General features: G+C 33.8%; 1 protein-coding gene across 1 annotated transcript in view; it reads right to left on the bottom strand.

Annotated features, from left to right (window-relative positions):
• The window catches only part of CSMD1 (CUB and Sushi multiple domains 1), a 1,239,551-nt gene that overhangs the window by 350,392 nt on the left and 866,814 nt on the right, over positions 1-22,345 (bottom strand). Inside the window, exon 12 of the mRNA XM_030037616.2 lies at positions 15,552-15,664. Within this exon, the coding sequence (XP_029893476.1) occupies positions 15,552-15,664 (113 nt within the window). The remainder of the gene's footprint in view (positions 1-15,551; positions 15,665-22,345) is intronic.

Below are 22,345 nucleotides of genomic sequence, written 5' to 3' on the forward strand. Positions count from 1 at the left end.
GAAGGCTATGCAAGTGCACACATGCTAATACCACTCCCTGGCATCTAAACAAACCCAAATATGATCACTACCTGAGGGAAATGATCCTAACTTTGGTTTTCTTTCAAAAGAGAGGAAAAACACATCAACAGGCATACCTAGAGACATAGATTGGAACCAGTTTACATCTGTATTTACAAGGAGTCATGTACTTCATTTTTTTTTATATACTACAACTGATACCACTAGAATAGCTGCTAAACATTCATTGCTGTATTATGTGTTCTAACTGTAATGATTTTGTTTTAAAGTAAATAGTACTCTGCCTTCTAAAAGTTCCTTAAGTACTAAGTCATTTTTTGGATACTGAAAGGAAAAATAAAGATCCTCGAAAACATTATACTAATACCAAGCCTACAAGTGAATCGTAAAGGAACTGCTTTCTTAAAACCATTCCATGAAGGGTGCATAATTTCCTACTCAAGAAAGGATTGGCCATGGCTATGCTGGCCTGGAAAGGTCAGAGGAGAGGGGAAGGTACAAGGGTGTATAAGATTGTTCTGTAATTAAACCAAAAATTATTGAAAATTGCATAAAATACACTTTTTTAAAGCTGCAATATCATATTATAGACCAAGTCTGTGGGCAATGAAGGTCATTTGTACTGCTCTCCAAATTTCATTCCTTTCTGAAAATATACTATGGTATTTACTGCATTAATATGATGTTTTTCACCTACAGTCAGCACATACTATATGGCTTCATCTGCACAAATACCCCATTTAATGTAGTTCATTACTCTTTGCACTTAGAAATCTTCACTGTACAATGTTCTACAAGCTATGTTCAGAAAACACCAAGACTGCACATTTTAGAAGATCCATTTTCTAGTACTTGTCATTAATTCTTCATGAGTAAAATAAAATTTAGTACTGTACACTCAGAAGTGTTTAGGTGCAAAACAGAGCATGCAAGCATACACATTAGTAAATTAGACATAATCATAGCTTTTTGGTAACCTAATTCAGCAATTCTCACATTTAATAAAGAGTCTGAATGGATCTTATTTTTATATACTACCATATATACAACAAATAAATAAAAAAAAGTCTAAAAATTGTTCTTGACTGTTTTGGATTACAAAGTATTGTTCTTCTCAAATTTCATAGCAATGTAAAAATAAATCTTTATTTCATCTTGAATAATAATAACCCACTTTAAATTGCTAATAAAACAAGAGAGCAATGTAAAAAGGCTGCTCTGGAGGATATGCTGACTTTGTAACAGGTGGAGGTGTTTGCATGTCAAATCAATTTCAGTCAAAGCGTAAAATTAATGTCTGTTAATGAGCTGAATGGATAAATCACACAGCTGGTGAAAGGACTTGGAAAGAATAAAGTACTGAAGAACTTTGAAGCAACTCTTTAGTGAAATAAATCAATTCTTTACAGAGGATTTTACTAATTAATAAATACCTGTGTGTCTGAATAAAAAACTTCAGCTGTCGCTTAATATTTCCCATATATCTTACTTCAGTAACAACTACCAGTATGAACTGTGTTTTTAATAGTATTTGGGATTCAAATTTAATTGTCCATTTGAATCATGTGACATTAGGAATTATTTCCATTTGGCACTTGGTAATCAACAAAGTGACATTTAAGAAATTCAATAAATGCTATAATGAAGGCACAAATGATGCAGAAACTGTTTAATGACCCAAACCTGACTACATCTTTTATCTTTTCATGGTGAAAGTATTCCAAAAAAGCCTATCAATAGCCTCACCAAAATCCTAAAAGCTCCAGATTTTTTTAATGAGGTGATAAGAAGAATCTAGTTTAACTTAAAAAGATAGAAAAATGCATATGAACAAGAAACTCCAGATTTTTTTAAATCTCAGTAACAACTAAAATGAATCTACTATATAAAAATATCATGAAGTGGGTTGTATTAATTTCCAGTAAAGCATTTATAAGACACCAGTTTTACGAAATAAGCTTACATGCTGTAGTGGGAATTAGCAGTGGTGGAGGAGGTCTACAGCGATGTGGACTATAATCAGGCCTCCAAGGATTTGGATGATCTGGATGACATCCAGTGCAGGTGATGATTTGTATGGAGCAATCCGATGTCATACACCAGCACCCTGGTGATAAAGGACTGGGCAGAAACCGAGGCACCAACTGTGCATAGACTGGCCTGGCAGCTCCAGTAATTCAAAGAGAATGTCTATTCCCCCTCGCCCTCGATCCTATGGGCTTGCATCTCAGCTATGGAAAGACTGTCCCACCAGGTCTGGCCACTCAAAGGAAATGTGGAGAACCTCTCTCCCTCCTTATCCCTACTGGGCTTAACCCACAACACACACACAAATATCCATAACTAGGAAAAAAAAAAAAAAAAAGACAATTTCATGATAAAGGTACACAAATTAATAATTTCAAAAACATAGGAAACTTAAGTATTAGTTAATCTGGGTATTGATATAATACCACATATGCAGACTTATCATTGAATAAACAATATCTAAAAACATACTGCATGTTTTCACTGAGAAGTACCAAAAGAAACATGAAGGCTTTAAAAAAAGACAGCACATAGCTGTTCTTGGAAATGCATAACGAAGAAGAGTTGGTGCGCAGTTCTCTCTTTCCCACTGTGACCTTGCTATATGAGTCTTTTCCTCCAAGGTTGTTCTTAGGCCAGCCACTCTGCCTAAAGCTCTACCGCTGAATAAAGCAGGGACAAGGGTGAGCTTGAGCACTGGATCTCCAACCCCGCATACTGCATAAGCTTTAGCATACTTGCTGGTGATGCCTATCAGCACCCTGAGACACTGCGTGGTCACGATTCAGGGGACAGCAAGCACCGGGCACCAATCCCAATAGATTGGATGGACAAGACTGCATCAAGTTCTCATCTCTGTATTCTGCAAAGTTCTCCAGCACCACTCACAGGCTTTACATCTTCAGGCATACCTTACCACATCCCAAAGTGTTCAGTATATACTCTCAGTTTCTTGCTACGAAAACATGACTCATGGCCTGCAGTGCAGCGTGCACATCACTAGCACACTGAAATAACACCCTCTTGCCCTGCCCCGAGACACATACATACAAATACACTCACTCACAATTTGTCTGTGGGTAAATAAGGCCCCTCTTTTGGGCCATGTTCTGTGGATGTATCCTCAGGGCAAGAACACAGCCTTGGCCATATTTTGTTTAGCAATACAAATGCAATCTCAAGATAGTTTCTGGGTTGCAGCAAACTCTACATTGTCTCTTCTGGGTCTGTATGCTAAAAAAAAATAAATTGTCAGTTCCCTTTTCCCCAACCCCTGCCGTGCTGTAAGGCTCCTTCCAGCTCTGTGCATTCCAGCTCTCTCTGAGCTGGTCCCAGACTGCATTATGGAAGTTTGTCATAGGAAGGGATGCTCAGTGAATGTGTTTTCTCCTCATTCTTACAAATGACTTTTTTTATTATTATTATTAAAGAAATATTATTTCCTAACATATATCAAACAGTTCACAAACAAGGTATCATGACAGTGTGCTAGTTTATTTCTCACAAAATTATGAGTCAGAGCCAGTTTTCAAAATTTTCTTCTCCTCTTTGTTTTTTTGTCAGATGGCTACCCTACAACCTACCCTTTTTCTTTATCTGATATTGCCGTGTTTGATTGTATTGTATCACCTTATAACATAGAATAGATTTCTAATGACAAAAATATACATGTTCTGTTTGTCAGCTGTGAAATTGGAAGTATTATTGTGTTATGGATTAGTAAAAAGACTTATTACATTAAATGATATACAGGGTATTTTTGTCATCAAATAGAAAGCGAAAGAACACACACAAAAGTGTTATGTTATTAAGCTAATAGGTAAAGAAACAACTTGCATTAGAGATATAAAACTAAATAAAGATCAAAATATGAATTATGACTCATGACAGAACATATTTGTGTTCAAATACAAATATGAATGATACTAATTATCAGATTAATTGCTGAGACAATACAATAAAAAGAGAATCTGTTTCATAACTGTTTGTATATATATACAAACTGAGAGTTTATAACTATTCTCAAAGCACTACTGTTACTTTAAGTATTGATCTGTTTACAAATAATCAACCAAACAAAATTACAAATAATTCTACACAAGATTGAATGAAAAAATATTTTTGAAAGTGATGTCTACCAACAATATCATATTTTTACTTTTCTTTGAAAATTATTTATCAAAATTTTAAAAGAATGTTGAAACCAATCTTTAAAGTTGGAAACAAAGTTTTCATAGGAGTTGGACATATTTTTATGAAAAAGTGAAGGAAAAAATCTTTTATCTGTGAATAAAATTTGGATGGACTTCAAGACTGTAAGCAGATGGTGACTATGCACAGATTTATATATGCAAATATAGACATATATGTACATATATGTCTATACAGGAATATCTGTATTTATATTAATTTTATTAAATAATGCAACTACTGGACATTGTTAAACTATCCACTTTGTCACTACTTGCTGATAATTAACTAAAAATATATCATGTCTTGCAGAACTGTTTAATCAGGTACAATAAGCAAATAAGTTATCTTAATCATGGCCTCACTTTATGATGCTCAGAAGTTCACAGGAAGTATGCTGCTGGAGATGCATGCATTTTTTGTAATATTATAACTATTCTTTATTTATGAAGAGCTTATTTAGAGCATTCCGTGTGCTTTATTTCAAAATTTGGCAAAATTTCAATTAAAAGATTTTCTATATGTGGCATTTAGGAAGGATCATCAACCAAAGTCACAAGCTCTCAGCTTGTAAATCTAGCCACGCTAAAGGACATGTAGAAGTACTCATTCAGGTGTACCATTGTCCTCAGATTATTGTAGCTTAATCCTCCTCAGAGGATTTGTATTCTTCTTTCGAAGAAGATTAAGTTGCACTTATGAAGGGTCATAACGTCACTGAAGGAGAGCCCTTACATAGGGATTTAAGGTAGGTTACTCAGTTAAATGTGGTTTAAATTTATTGTACTTTGTTAATTTTTAACTTTCCTGAGCATCTCCCTGCAGACATAACTTAACAGACATTTTCAACAAGAAGGCAAAAAATAAAGGGGACTCCTATTCTCAGGGTTTTATCATTGGCTTTGATCAAAAGAACACCAGGTTTTATAGCTGGGTGTATCTTAAAAACAAGAGTATGTCCTTTATATATTATAGTAATTAATACAAGTTAAGCTAAATTATTTTAAAGTTTTATGCAAAACATACAGCACCCATTTTGTCTTATCCATGTATTCTAATACACATACAAGAAAATCATAACATGAAAAATTTTGGGTGAATTTTGAGGTGAGAGAATATTCAAATCCTTTGATATTATATTAATACATGAAATACACTTCATATATCTATAAATGCATATATACATATTTTTAAAATTTTAAAAATAGCTGCCATAAAGACTTAACTGGAAACAAGATTTTGTGTACAGTCTCTTTTTAGAGTCAAAACCCAAGTTTCTTTAGCTTGCCATGAGAACGTACGTTTAATATTTTTTTATTTATCAAATTACCTTGTGTTGTTTTATAAAAGGAACTAGTAGTATGCTGACACTATGCATATATATACACAGAAAATCCTGTGACAAAGTCTCACTCTTAGCACAAGTTTATCTTTGATTATTCACATCCTAAATACAAAGTGATTTGTTTATTTTCTGAATTATTGGTGGCTTAGAAAAAAATACTTTTTTTTCCCCTACAGTTCTAGATAAATATTTGCTTCAAGAAAAATGACAATAATATTGCATTTTGCCTTACAGAAGCAAATTAAAAGTTTATAGATTTTTAAAACAATGTTTTCTTTAGAGTTTATTGACTTCAGTGATAACATCACTTTTAACAGCTCATTCACACATTTCTTCCGAAGGATATATTTAAAGAAAACATCACCGTTAGAATTTGTGGACTTGGCAGTGTTAGTTTAACGGTTGGACTCAGTGATCTTATGGGTCACTTCCAACCTAAATAATTCTATGGTTCTGTGAATACAGTCCAAGGTGTATCAGCCATCACATAATTTAAACAATTCTTTCTTTATCACTGCAAAAAGGATGGTTGCTTAAAGTAACATAGACAAGAAAATAAAACTTAAACTAAGTGGCACCACTGGGGAGGCAATATGAAAGGCTGACTTATTGCTTATTTAAAATCAAGTGTTTGATTTTTATAACCAGAGTGAAGGTGTCATGCATCAAAAGGCTTCAAAACTAAAGGGCAATATAATTCTCATGGCTTGATCCTTTTAGTGAAAAAATACAGAAAACTGTCACAAAAAAAATCAAATATTTTTATAAGACTTTATCATAGTATTGCTCAAAAGAAAAACTCATAACATCCTATTTGTTGCTGTATAGCTGTGACTTATCTTTCTTTCGGACCATCATTTGCAGAAACTTTACGAATGATGGAGGATGCTTAAGAAGGCCAAAAAATCTCAGTTGTAGATTTAAACAAAATAATCGAGTATTTAACTACTTTCTGAAATATATAAGAAAAATTAGTAAACTAGAATTACTTTTGGCTTAAAAGAGTGAAAGGACTATCTTCCTAGGTAATGTAGGTGGACAGCTAAGTTCATGGTGCGTCCACTGTGGCATTTTCTCTATTAAAAACAAGTATCAAAAAGACAGCAAAGGGAGAAAGTTTTAACTGGTAAAAAACTATTGCAAATTTCCATTTATTTAAAATTATTAAAAGTTGTTCTATCAAACTTTCAACTGAGCTGTATCTGCTAAGAAGCAAAGACTGGGATTTATGTTTAAAAAAACTTAGATTCAAATCTGTTCAGTTCCATTGTTGGAGGTTTTTTTCAGTGGAAGGGACAAAGTACAAAGAAACACCCATCAGAAGTAAAAAACAAAGAAACAAGATCCCCCCTAAAAGATCAGTTAATGCTTACACTTAATTCTCATGTGTATCTTATTAGAATCTTATTAGAAAATACCAGTTTTATTTTTAAAATTTGTTGCTATCTAGTCTTTAAGAAAAATCATAGAATGTTAATAAAGTTTTTAAAAAATACAGCCATGGTAAATCTTCAATTAAAGTTTAATTAGAATCTGGAAATAACATTTACGTTAAAGTCAAACATACTGAATAATTAACCTGGATGAAAAGCTATATAACATTTTATTTTTCTATAATGCAATAAAAATGTCTGAGCTGTTTTCTGCATGGAATGTGTTTAATTATGCTGTGAAACTACTTTTCGAAGCAGTTTAACTAGAAGAATAAACTTCACTGGCTGAGCTAAAACATAACAATTCTCTCTTATTCAGAGACAACATGTTATTGTTTCAATGTATAATATCTTTATGCAAAGAGGCAAACAAAGGCTTTCAACTTATGATAAGTTTTAACTTGTTGAGTCAATCGTGGAAAAGATATGAATGCACATATGCCTAATCAGTCAGACACAGATGCAGTCTAGCGGGGAAGGGAGAGGGAAGCTTCCCAGCCACAGTCATGTCATGTAACTAAGAAAGAATACATATGCTGTATACTGGCTGTACCTAAGAAAATGTTAAATGTTGAGAGTGTTTAGATTTTTTTATTTTTTACTTTTTAAATTCTGAAGTTTAAATAATGGAGCATATTAATAAAGACATTCCTCAATGAAATCAGAAAATTTAAAATGTACACAGATATGAGGTCTGTAAACCACAGTATTTTTAACATACGTATTCTTTTCCAGCATATTGAGAATCTCCATTATCAGCACAAAAGAATGCATTACATTAAAGGCTGTAGTGAAAGAAGCTAATACATTGCTTAAAAGGTATAACTGAACAGCTATATGTTAATTTGTAAACTGATTTGAGACGAATAACAGACATTGACTTTATGTCTGTGGAGCATAATTGAGCATAATGATATCGAGACCTGGTTGAAGACTCTGAAATGTGCTCTTATAAAATAAAAACAGAATATTGGAAGCAGCATTATGCAATTAATATAAAAATTAGAAAAAAAGACATAAAATGCATTTACTTAACAAATTTGGACCCCAAAAAATCTGGACTTTTTGGTTTTGTTATTTTGTCAATTTAGGAGGGAGAAGAAGAGCTATGTGGTGTTACATGCTTTCTCCTTTTTATACTCTTCACTAAGCCTCTGTTGTTTGCAATTGTTTAATATAGAATAGCAGCATAGGCAGAAATTTGATCTTACCCACTACAGCCTGCTAATATATAAATACGCAATACACTGAACTAATTAAAGCATATCACCATGATGTTATGTTCCTCAAGTCCATGTATATTTTCTAGATGGAAAGTGGGTTCTGTCTGCCACCCCAACCATTATACAAAACTCAGGCAAAGATATTCCCCATTATTAAAAATTACTTTGAAACTGTTGTGGTAATTGGCAGTAACTTAGCACGCCTCTTTTCACTCTATTAGTAACCTACTGATGATAAGATTTATTCCTTGAAAGAAAATTCAAGGCTGTTGAAACTTAGAAATGCCTGCTGTAGGTTTACCTGAACAATATACTCTAAAAAGGTCAGATAACAATACAGGAAAGCTTTCTTACCTGAAAATGATTGATAATACGTTGTGCTGAAAATTAAATGACTGACACTTGCCCATCCAGAAAAGTAACCTGCACTGTATGGCACCACAAACAGATTCATTCATACAATATTATGGTGAAACTCTCTGACAGTTCTCCACTGAACCAAATAGCTTTAACATATGAAAATATTCACATAAAATATGAAATAAATTTATTGCCTGTCCTCCAAAAGCAAACACTTGAATAATGTCTGAATTATAATACATAGAAACAAAATATAAAAAGAAAACTTAATATACATGAAATAGATAAAAGAAAGAGAAAAGCTTAGACTAAAACAGGAAGCTTAAAGATTTTCTTGAATGACTTCCGAGTTGTTTTCTTTCCAAGCATTACAGTGTACATAATGATTTCCCTGAATGCACGTCTAATTGTGAGAGTCCTAAAAAAAGCCTAATTCCATTAATTTCTTTCAGCATGGGTTTTATCAAATTTCCAAGAAGTAACAAAGTTTTATATCAATATTGGTAATGCAATGACATTTATAAGCTAGTTGTGTGTTTGTAAAAAACTGCACTGATTTAAGATTTACTAAGTACCATAGCTGTATGCAAAAAGACAACTGACATTTATCTGAGCAACTGAAATATGTTTTTGAAAGTATTTTTCTACTAGTCTCAGGAGGAAAGAAGCATCTTCTTCCAAACATCATCATAATGAAGAGCTTAAAGCTTTACTGCTCAGTTGAGCATCAATACAAATTAAGGTTGTAAACTTGACATTTTCAGGTTCTTGCAGGGGCTGATATACTTCTTGACATCTCTAAGAATTCTTAATAACTTCAAATTTTATAAAATGCTCAGGATTATATCACTGAGTCACCAAATTTCTTTTATAACACTGTTATGAACTAAAGGATAGGCTAGTAAAATAACTTCATTAGTTTATATAACCATATAAAGGCAGGAATAAAAGGTGAGTTCTAAACAGGCTACGAAACAGATTTTGTTATACTGGTTATCAAGAAGTCTGGAAGTCAAAAGATTAAATAATTTTATCAGACTGACAGGTTTACAGGCTTGAATGGGAGAAAAATCTCAAGTTTAATAAAATTCTAAAACGTTCACGCCTAAAAGTTCAAGCTGTCATGTGCTTCTATGTCAGTGTGGTACAGCTGATAGGTACACAAGCGTGGAAGCAGCCTAACAATCAGTTGGCTGCATGATCCACTTTGGACCTTAACAGCCATAAAGCACTTATTTTTAGATGTGGCACAGCCATGACATGAGTGGAATAAGCCAAACTCAGGCACATTATTCACCTTATTATTGCTTATTTTGGCTGTGACTCTAGGCCCTATCAGGAAGGTGTCCAGGGCCAATTTCTTGACCTGACATCACTGTTTGATATTGTTACAGGGCGTAATATCATATTACCATATTAGATTATCCTGACCTGGACATGCATGGCAATGACTATGTCTATCTCATCCATGTAACAGATAAATGGATGCTTGGAGCTATATTAAGAAATGGCATAAACCAAATCTTTCTCTCGATTCAAATCTGCCTAAATACTACATCAGATCACAAGTTGCTGGGCAAGTTTGGGTGTGAATTGTCTTCAACTGTGGTCAAAAACACAATCGAAATGCAGCCCATGAGGAAAACTAATTTAAAAAAAAAAAAAAAAAGTGCATGGAATTACTTTAATGAAAAATTCTTTACCTATTGTATCTAAAAAAAAAGTCCCTGCTTTAGCCCATGACCAGCAACAAATTGCAAGAAAGGTTTCCTTGTAAAAATACAGTCTTAGCATGTCATTGGTAGAAATATACTTTGTCTGTTGGTGTTACAAGGTTAACCTATGACCTCAAAATGGTGGCATGTTGATATTAATATTGTTCTGATCCTTAGGATTACACTTTATACACACTATATCTATTTAAGTGTATGTGTCATGTTGTTCTTTATATATATACAGTAATATTAAAAAACCAACCAAACAAAAAAAACCCAGTCAGGTTTTAGAGTCATTGCATGGTAGGCCTGGAATTTAAGTTAGAGCTCAAAAAAATGTCTTTCATTAAATAGTTTACTCATTTAAAATAAGTACTTTTGGTCAACCTAAACCAATTTAATCAGAGTGCTTAGAAGATACCAGGCCCTGTTCTAATGCATATTTAAAGCTTATTCAGACTGAAGCAACTTCAACAAGGGAGACTGGCAACAACCTTCAACAAGATTTCCATTCAGTAAGTTTATGTTATCCTTCCAGGAGGTGACATATGAGGATTTCAGATATGTCCTTTGTATGGAGAAATGCACTGAAGTGTTTCATAACCTTACTAAATACCCAGGTAAAAGAAAAAAAATTATATTAGAAACATAACTAGAACTTACAGTCCAGTCTTTTAATTCCTTTACTTTCTAAACATGTTTATCACTGAAATTCTGAAAACTGTCTTAACAACAGCCTAAATCTCTTATATTTTACTCTGAATAAATTTCCTTCTCACTTCTTCGGTTCTGTAACAAAACTTGAAAATTTAGCTTTAACACAGCCCTGGCTATGCAAGTAGCTACATACACAAGTATTCACTGAGAAATTTTAAGAGTTTTTTATCATGAGATCTCAGCTGTGAAATACAAAGTGTCACTAATTTCTCTATGTCTACGGCAGAAGACAACATCCATTTTAGCAACTTTATCTATGTATAATAGCATATTTTGTTTTCCTTCTCTTTACTTAATGAAGATGTATGGAGTGACATCTGGTTATGCTGGGTTCAGTAAGGAAAGCTATCATAGATTATAATGGAAAGAGGATTTCAGCATAGATCCTTTGATATACTTAGGTGTGATATTACAATATATGTCTGTCTTCAAGGACAGAACAATTTAAATTTCTGGCCTTTTCACAGAAACTGTAGATGCTTTCAGAGAATTCTTTCAGAAATGTATTGAACCATTCTGTTGAGATGTCTGGGGATCTATAAAAGAGAATGAAGGACTTTTGGATACAGTCTATAGAATAGCTTTTTAAGAAAACTAACCTTAAGCGCAGATTATTCTTCAGCATTTAAAATTTTTTAATATGGGTTAATAGCTTTCTGTTTTAGCAATAATAATGTGGTTCTAATATGGTTTAGAAAGTTTAACGTCACAATTAACGTAGCCTGTAGCATCTTGCATTTTACTTCATTGTAATGTACTTACGTATAGATAATGTTTAAATTATTCTTGTATTTATAATACATGACAACTGATGATGACTTATAGAAGAAATATCGAGGCAACTGTTGTATTTTCTAACACAGTAGCTATTTATCAGCTCTGTCAAGTTAACAAGCTAATCTCAACATTAGTTTTACCATCTGTGTTTCCCTAGCTCACCTTCCATACAGGTACAGTGCTATTCCTCTGTATTCAAAACTATTACTAGTAACTATTGAGGACCTATGTCTGAAATCTTTCTTGTGGATCCAACTACTGGAGAGCTGCATTGCACAGTCCAAGAAGCCTAGCTAATTAGGCAGATTACAGAACTTTTCTTAAAGTAAATACCCACTGTAATCAAAAATCAAGAAATTTGAGTAATAAGAATATAGATAGCACTACATATTTCTGACATTAAGGTGTTTCTGAAGGTGAGCCAAAGAGGAGGCATAAGAATACGGAAAGAATTGCTCCTCCCTTAATCCCTTAGGCAAAGTGTAAACAGGATTAAATTTAGTACTCAAATACAAAATCTGTGATGTGTATCAGTTAATTTGCAGGCATCATTTCATGCCACTTTTAGGTGGACATACTAATGTAGGACAGGTGAATTGCATCATCAGAATGCTTCTCTATTTCATAACTGAAGTGAGATAAAGCTCAGCTAAAGTAACAATTTTCTATAAAGTGCAATCAGTCTATGACACCTTGTAAATATTAATATAAAAATGGATTTTACTGTAATAGATACAAAGTCAAGATTCAGTGGGTCAATTGTAAAATATTGCCCAAGAGGGTGAAGAGTCATGTTCTAATCCTGAGCAAAACTCAGGCTTTTGAGTTGAAAAGATTCAAATAAGGATGCCCTTTACTTTGTCTCTATAGACCACGTATAAGCCATCAAAGCCTGCAGTTTGCTTTCTTTTTAGCTAACTGCAATCACAAAGACAGTGTATTTGAGGTCACATGTTGTAATCCATTAACTTTCTCAGCATTAAAATGAGATTCTATTTTTGGACAGTTTCTTTGACTGTTAAATAAAGGGGAAGCAAAATCATTGAGGTATCTTGTGACAGGATAAGGGGTTTAAGATTTTACACTTGGCCTAAAGCAAGAGATATGTTGAGAGCACAGATGGATAAAAGTTTTGTCAACAGTAAAAGATGAAACCATTGACGTAAAACAGAAAAAAGTTATAATTCACCTTCATATTAAGACATTTACTACACTTCTGAGATTGCAAACATTTCATATTTTACAATTCTGAAATTAATTCCAAAACTACAAAAACACACAATGACTCACAATTGGTTGCAAAACAAGACTGAAAGCCAGAATCCAACCATCAAATGATAACAGTATACTTCATAACAGAGATGCCACTACTACTGCAAAATTCACAGTGTATACTTCAGGTGTTTTCAGAAAGTCCGCAGTAGTAACAGGTTGAACTCCATAAATGAAATAAGATATCCTCAATAAGTTTGAAAAATACAGAAATGAAAACAGATGCCTTTAGATTAGAAATACCAGAAAGAGAAATGACAGCTGAAAAATAACTCAGCAGACAGATTTAAATTTTGAACTTTTTCATAGAGCTACGATGAGATAAAGTTCATAATTTTGGATTGAGGAAAAAATGCCAAGTGTCAGATACATAACTTGTGCCAATACTCTCTTTCCACTGTATACTCACTATTTCCACTTTATGTAATTCACAAATGGATTCTATGAAGAAAATATATTGTCTTAATAAACATGGTCCCTAAAAATGACACAAGTAAAAAAGATGAAACCATGAAAGAAAGGACGAGAAGGGGTAGGATTAATTTAAATAAAGAATATGTCATTGCCCTCAGGCACACAACATACTTGGGCTGTCTAACTGCATAGGCTGAATGTGTTGCACAATGTCTTAAGATACCTTGATGTCTTAGCCATGGTAATGCTATGGACCTGCATCTGCTTTTTTACTCACAGCTCTGTAACATCTCACTTAAGCAATTGCGATAGTGTTTCAAGAGCCTCTGTGACAGTACTTTTTCCTTGTTGGTCTCATATTGTTATTCTCATGGCCATGGACCTGCAAATCCCAGTAGTGTTGCTGTGAAGGATTCTCATGGGAAGTGATTGCCACCATCATGAGAATTGCCCCTTCTTTCTCCCCCTCTCCTTACTTCTTGTTTTGTAGGTTTCAGTTCACATTAAAGAAAACCAAAAAAAGGTGCATAAAAGAGTAGATAATACTAATTTAAATACTCAATAAATATTATCCAACAATATATACACACAGAAACTTAACAACCTATGAATTTATAACACTTGACCTAATCAGCATACTCCAATCAGTACCACGAGTGGGAATAAACAATGGTGAGTTTAAGTGAATCCCAAAGAAAAGTATATAGTACTAGGGGAAAACCACGGTGAAAATATAATCCTAATCATCATCATCAGCACCACCTGCTTCAATGGAGAGACCACCCGTAGAAGGATACTGGTGTGGAGAACCAACATTGGGTTTCCTGGCTGACCACTGAGGAGCATTTTCCCTTCTTGTTCTTTTCATCATTAGAGTTCACAATATGCCATCAGCCGCAGACACCACTTACAAAAACCTGAGCAGGCAAGCCTGTCTTAAGGTCCTTAGTGAAATAAATGTACAGTTTACTAAACTTGAAGCTAACATCTATATAACTTTTCACTCTTTATTTTGTCTGTTTTCGTGTTGAAACAGTAAGTTAACTAAGGAGAAATGAAACACTTAGATAGGGTGCTTCGGTTTATGGAAAATGTTTAGGGAGAACTCCCACTCTTCTAATTAAGTTACTTTCAGTTACTGAACAGTCTCTCAGTGTTTTGCAGCATCTTTTGTATGAAAGTAATTTTGACAAAATTACTGTCAAATCATTTTCACCATATGTGCCCATAAGAAACTATTGAAAATAGTGTTAACTGGTTTTGTCCTTATCCTTAAGGTGAACTAATTAACATGGAAACTAACCAAAAGTGACACCATATGTTAATAAGCAAGAGCTCTTTCTAGCCACAGGTCTATGCAACCTATTAAAATGGAAAATTATCAATACATGCATACGTACTAATGCATATATACAGATATCAGGTATTTTTTACTAGAATGAATCAACTTCAGAAAGTATCAAACTGAAGCTCACAGTCAAGAAAAATTAAAGATGCTTATGTTGCCAAGGTTCTCATCTCTTTGAGACAGTAGCAACACAAATGAGGCTAGGGTAATTTGGATCACTTTTTGGGGGTTAAATTTCTTAATTTCCACAATCATATACAGTATATCTCTTCTGTTGTTTTTGTCACATATTAATTTTGACTTAGGTCTGTCAAGATTCTTGGTGAGGCTTGAAAGCAAGTTTTGTAACTACCCCTATGAAGTCTGAGAAAACTAACTGTAATTTTCAAATAATATCCAACATAAGGAATCACACAGGTTAACAGAATGTAACATTTCAATTTTTTCAAATATGATAGAAATTTTTAGTTTGTATTGACCTTCAAGCAGAATGCATTACAACAATAACTTCCATTTTTACTTCAGATTCTTTTTAGTTACTTTGTGGGTATTTGCAAATCCATATCTCCATTAACGATTAATTAACAATAGAGACAGTATCAAAACTCTAAATTTGTGAAAGGACTGAAGGCCTATTTGAAATGAATTCGTTGGGATGTAATGAACGAAGTTAAAAGATGAGTTTAAAACAGATAATTTAGTTCGTACCTTGATAAATGGCTTTGAATCCTGGTGAGCCAATGCTGTCATCAGATTGTAAATGAAGCCACATCTGGTTGCTCATGCTCACAATAAGATCAGGAACACTAGATCCAGTGAGCCTGTATGTAGGATAAATTGTAAAGTCATTTGCAGAGGCATAAATTACTACCACTACTACTACTACTACTACTACTAGTAAAAAAACCAGCCTTTTAAACTACTAATATAATATTTAGGCCTATTTACAATAAATTACCCTAGTGTTCTGATCAGCTGTTTTTTGATAAAATTAACTATTCTATATGGATAAGAACAATGTGAGGTCTTAGAAAAAAATACATTTTGAATGACTGCATTCAAGTAAAAAATGATTAAACACTTTTAATAAAGCTGTTCCTACCTAACGCTTTCATTAAGCAATTAAGCTATTAGAGATGTGAGGGACTGTATGAATTAAATAGTTTTCACTTGCTTAGGTTAGTATTGCTTTTTTTGCCATGTTTTTTGAAAGTGAAGGAAGTTGGTTTACCTGCCTTACAGTGCATGTATCCAGAAGAACTTACTAGAGCCTCATCTACTCCATTCAAGTAACTCACAATGATCTCTTAAATTTAAGGGGAAACTGCTAATTCTCATACAGTAATGTGTGATAACTATGTATAGATATGTACATTTCAATACAACACATACAAGGCAAGCTGGTGAATCCCACCATAAAACCTTAGAGCTTCTCAGTAATATCCTTTGAACATATATAATTCTGGTATCTTAATGCAAAAAGATGTGTGTCAAGGAATGATTAAGAAAAAAAATGTCTGTAGATTACTTCTAAATGGTGAAAAATGCCTACCACGTAATCAGGTTCCAGTACTGTATCTGAATATTTGTTCAGATCTTGACGATAGCTATACAGTCTTTCAAAAGGTAGTGGGAAAAGTTCAACAGAAAAAGTGGTTGCAGAATATCTCTATGCAAGCTATTATCAGATACAACACCAAAAAACATCACTAGAAGAGGACGTCTGCCTTGAACTCCACGTAGAGCTCCACGTATCAGAAGCTTTGGGGATGGAAGCTACAGGTACTGCAGTAACTGTAGTTGATGTAAGGAAATAGTAATGACTTTGTCTCTTTTGTTTATGTAGACTCTATTTGCTCAAATGGGTCACATACTGGATTCTCTTTCTTCTAACTCTCAGCCTTGACTATGATAAACAAATACGTGTGAGATAAGTAAAACAAATACCGTGCCAAACTGGGACAAGGTGTCCCAGAAGCAGAACTTCTCAAGAAAGAAGTTATATAGAAAACATTATCCAGTATTTGGATTCTTCCACAAATATATTATTTAAATATAATCAACCTGATGTTAATACTATTGCAACTTAAATGCAAAGACATAATAAAAGGAGAGGCTGAGCAGAAACAAGGTGAGAACTGAGGAACCGTGAGGCAAGCTATAGGAATCCTCTCTGTCTTGCATCTAAAATCTCATTCATCAAGGTTATGAACAAGAAGCTGTACATCCCATATCTAAAATATTTTGGTTTCTTACTCTGATATATTGAAGAAAAAAAAAAATTCCCATCTGAGTGGAATGGTCTAGGGTCTTACTAATTACTACTGCCTGACCATGTAGAACTGCTGCTATAATGGCTGAGTGCGCTCTCATACAGTCTAGAAGATTTTGGGTTATGACCTGGTAGTAAGTAGTTGACAGTATTATGATACCATAGCTGCAGAAAAGGAGGTGGAAAAGATTAAACCTATTATAGCTCAGCATAAGCAAACACACAAACAGAGCTTAGCTTGGATAAGTAAGGAAGCTGATAAGACACAGTGATATGTAGCTAAAGTTGTTCAGTTTGACCTGTGTTAATAGTAAGAATGAAAAAAAGCAGCTGCTTAATCCGAAAATTTGAGTTGCTTGCCAAACTAATTAGGAACTGTATAGGTTCAAAAAGATGTTAGGTCATGGACAGAAAAATTGATACACTCTTGCTGATAAAATAATAATCGTTGATGAAGTCATGACATTCATTTAAATGAATAATATAGGTAGCCCATAAAAGGAAGATAGCTCACCAGACAGTGAGTTACAAAACCAAAACTAGTTTAGGAGTTGCCTGCAGAAATAGATATATAAAGAAAGAAAAGGTGAAGAGTATATATACATTTTGGGCATCACCTTCTGAAACCACAGCAATAACCATTAATTTCTGACCTATCTTTCCAGTTAAAGCACTTAACCAAAATACCAGGCCATAACTGTTAAGCACTTTGTTATAAACAAAAGATTGAGGGGTTTTAGCAATGAAGAAAAATTCACTGATGTCTCTTGACTGGAGATCTACTGGAAGACAACTGGAAGCCTGTGGTTTTCCTGCGAGAATTCCTCAATGGCTATTCAGATGTGTAAACCTACTGCCTAATCAAGTAAACTGTGTTTAAATGGCTCTGTTTATCCACAGTAATCTCATTAATGTATGAGACCTGCATTGATAATTTCTGAACACAGATAAGATGAACTCTAAAATTCTAAGTCTTTATGAGTAGTATGGCATACTTTTACTGTATATAAATGTCTGTGTAGCATGCAAATAAAATAAAAATAAAATAATAATAATGATAAAAAAAAAACCACAACAAAACAGAATAAGGTATAATCACATCACACAGGCAGAGATTTTTCATCATAAAAATAATCCAATAGATGTGTTTGTTTTTTTAAAACATGTTTCCCAGTGAAACAATAACTATACATTCATACTACACATCCATCTGACCCTTAGTTGTCTCCCTAATATAATTTGAGTTGACTAATTAATATTAACCAAATTTGTCAGAGGAAGGAGATAATAAATATATCTAAATTCCCACAGTCTTAATGAAAATTACGAACTTAATAACAGAGACAGTCAAGTTAAGAAAGTCATCCTTCAGCTTAATGTCATCTCCCTTGAAGATGCCAATGGCCTATCCATAGACAGTAGATATGAACCAGCCAAAATACGTGCCATTGCTTGCTCAGGTTCATGTCTGAGGGATATAGGAAGAGAGCCAAGACTGCTGGAAGGGAAAGGGAAGGGAAAGGGAGAAAACAAAACCCAAAGAAAAACAAAAAGGAAGCCAAAAAAGCAGAAATCAGTTGTCCTGGTTTCAGCTGGGATAGAGTTAACTGTCTTCCTAGTAGCTGGTGCAGTGCTGTGTTTTGAGTTCAGTATGAGAAGAATGTTGATAACACTGATGGTTTCAGTTGTTGCTAAGTAGTGTTTAGACTAATGTCAAGGATTTTTCAGCTTCTCATGCCCAGCCAGTGAGAAAGCTGGAGGGGCACAAGAAGTCGGCACAGGACACAGCCAGGGCAGCTGACCCAAACTGGCCAACGGGGTATTCCATACCATGTGATGTCACATCCAGTATAGGAACTGGGAAGTGGGGGCGGGAAATCGCCGCTCGGGGACTAGCTGGCTGTTGATCGGCGGGTGGTGAGCAATTGAACTGCGCATCATTTGTACATTCCAATCCTTTTATTATTGCTGTTGTCATTTTATTAGTGTTATCCTTATCATTGTTAGTTTCTTTTTTTCTGTTCTATTAAACCGTTCTTATCTCAACCCACGAGTTTTACTTCTTTTCCTGATTTTCTCCCCCATCCCACTGGGTCGGGGGGGAAGTAAGTGAGCGGCTGCGTGGTGCTTAGTTGCTGGCTGGAGTTAAACCACGACATCAATAAATAGCAGAATATGGTTTTTTGTTGTTACTAGGTTTGTGGTTTTTTGGTTGGGTTTTTTTTATTATTTTTTTTTATTAGGGGTTCCCTGAGAATACCCCTATATATACAACTATGTCCTTCAACTAGAAGGATGGCAGATAGGGTAGATCGGATGTTTAGGGAATGGAGGTCTGTCTGACAACACATGCTGTTGCTGACTCAGAGTTTATCCCAGCCTATAATCATCTTAAAATCAGATTGCAAGTTCAGGAACAGAGACTTGGAGACCAGCCATTCAGACAGATTGGGTGGTGCTGAACTCATTTCATGTGGAGATGCACAATCCTAGGTTATCTCTATATGAAAGAAGTTAAAAATGTTGAGGAAATTGATGCAATTGATGAAGTAATGGAAGTCAAACTCAAGCCAAGCTTCTCACTACTCTGAACAGACTCGACTCACAGGTCAGAAAAGACAACTGTGAGAGAAAGAAACTTTTTGGACCAGTTTGCTCTCTAATCTCAATTATCCAAATGAAACCAGAGCCAGGCTTTTAAGAATAGTGTCCAGGACCAGAAATGCTGTTTGCTTCTGTACAGTTTAGGATACATGAGCAGCACAAAATGATCTCAATAAATAGTTGAATTCAAAATGTTGATGGCACAAGCATGGCACCAAACTACGAGTATATGTAAGCAGCATGGTCCTAAAAATAATAATACATTACTATTACAAAATACGGAAAGTATGGGATTAAAGAGATGTATGTTAATTTCCTAAAATATTTTATTGCTGTTTTACACAAATAAACAAGAAAAAAAATATCTTCTGTTAATTGTAATGAGTTGAGAATGAGAAGCCTGACTTGTATATGAAAGAGGGTCAAGTTTGGATTTTACGTTTGAGATATAATTTTCAGGGGCCTGAAATTAATTTTTAAAATATATAACAACACCTATATTTTCATTATGCTTTTTTTTCTCTCTTACAACTTCATCAAAGAAAAATTCCAGTGTGAGCTTTTCATCTATGTATATGTATTCAAATACCTCTGCTACAATATCTATTTCCTATAATGTTAACTATTAAAAATGTTTAATTTGAAAATAAAGTAATCATTTAAATTAAGGATATTCCACATAAATGTGAAAAAAGTTTTGATTTCTTTCTGCATTTTCTTTTTTTTTTTCCTTGTTATTTTATTGTGCAGAATATTTTAAACAAATGTGTTTTGGAGGCATTAGACCAATAAAGTAAGCTGAACGAAGCACAGCATTCATGTCAGTAAGTCTTCCTTTGTGACATGAAACTATTGTATAAAATACATATTTCTTTTAAAATTCAATCATAAACACTTCTTGAGTTTTCAATATGTGAACATATTTTCCTTCTTTCAGGTAAATCTTTTTTCATTGTTTGTCCAGGTTTTCTTCTCCTTTTAAAGAAACAGTTTTACAGTATTGTTCTGTCCTTCAGAGATGACAAGTCACTATGCTATTTGTGTGCTTAATTGCAACCATATCACAAACTAAAGCTCTGAAGGTTTCACTGTTAAAGCTGTGATAAGCAGTAAGTGTCACTAAAAATCCCTAATTTTACTTAGATTTGTATTTTTCTTTTGATACTAGTAATGTCAAGTACTTAGCAAATCAAGGGAGAAAGATTCCAACACTATTAAAAAGCAAACAAACAAAAAAACCAAAACCGACCTTCTCTCCCAGATTTTACAACTTCTAAAAAAGTCAGAAGGAAGAATTTTTTAAATAATGCAAATTAAAATAAGTTACTAGGAAGTCAGATTCAAGAATGTTTGAGATATATAAAAAGGTGGCCTGTTTTTTTTTTACCAGTTATGGAAGAGTACGTTGTTTTCCAAGCCCCCAGCAAATTTCCAAACTGTGTGTGAATAAGAGAAAAGGATACGGGCTTACTAAAAAAGCATTTCTCTGTCACGGACAGTTGTCTCTGTACTGAAATAGCTGACATAAGCAGCTGCGTTTGAACCACTATTTTGCAATTTCCTCTTTGTATCGGGGAAAAAAAAATTACAAGTTTTCTATACAAAAAAAAGTTAAAAGATTCATGTTTTAAGGGAATAATTTCAAAAAAATAAATTAAGTTTTAATGTAACTGCTGCAAGAAAAATATAAAACATAGGATTTGAAGGCAAAGCAGACTTTCTAAAGCAGTGTGTTTAATTTACAAGAATTTAAGAACAGAAAACAGGGCATTGCAAGAAACGTTCTGACTGATAATCTTCACTTCACACGATTATCACTAGTGAATTATTTTGTAAGGGTAGTCACTAGTTTCTAGTGGAATTCTGTTAAATATGGGAAATAACTGCAGTCAAAACTTTATAGCTTGAACATATTTGGATTAATTTCCCATAAGTTGTATTGCTGTATTTCCAGAGCTAACCATCTCAGTGTACATATCCCATAAAATAATATTGCTAAATTTTCAACAAGTAAGGCTTACAGATGAAGCAATTGTTAAAAATAATAAAATTGATGGGCATATCCCCCTTTAATTAAAGCTGTTGATGATAAGATTTTCTAAGAAGTTTACTAAAAATACTAAAATTAGACTGCTTCAATAAACTGAAAACCAACATATCCCTGCCCAAAATGCCACCAACACTGTCAAAGAAATGCATTAGATTGAAATAAACAGCTCTTCGTCAAAGTATTTTTTTTTTGTACCATCTCAGTGCTATTTTACATGAACTTAAAAGACTTTTTCTAATTATTTTTACAATTTCTCCCAAAATTTAAATTTGAGCTGGATAGTCTATTTTTTTCTTGTTTTTAAACTTCAGTTATCCCTTCCTATTTCCCCTCTAGCTGTAGTGCTACAACTTTGAGGTTACACAGATAATTGCTAATGGTTAAGAGTTTGGACACTACAGAAAGCTTGTGCTAGGACTGATCATCTATATATCGTGATCCTTGTCAACTTCCTCAATCTTCTTCTCATCAAGTATTTAAAGGTCCCCTGTTTACTGACCTGCCATTAGCCACTTTCCAATGTTCATTGGATGGCTGGCTTATAAACATCTTGGTATAACTGAGTTCATTGTAAAG

Source organism: Aquila chrysaetos, chromosome 15 (assembly GCF_900496995.4).
Source record: "Aquila chrysaetos chrysaetos chromosome 15, bAquChr1.4, whole genome shotgun sequence".
NCBI lineage: Eukaryota > Metazoa > Chordata > Aves > Accipitriformes > Accipitridae > Aquila > Aquila chrysaetos.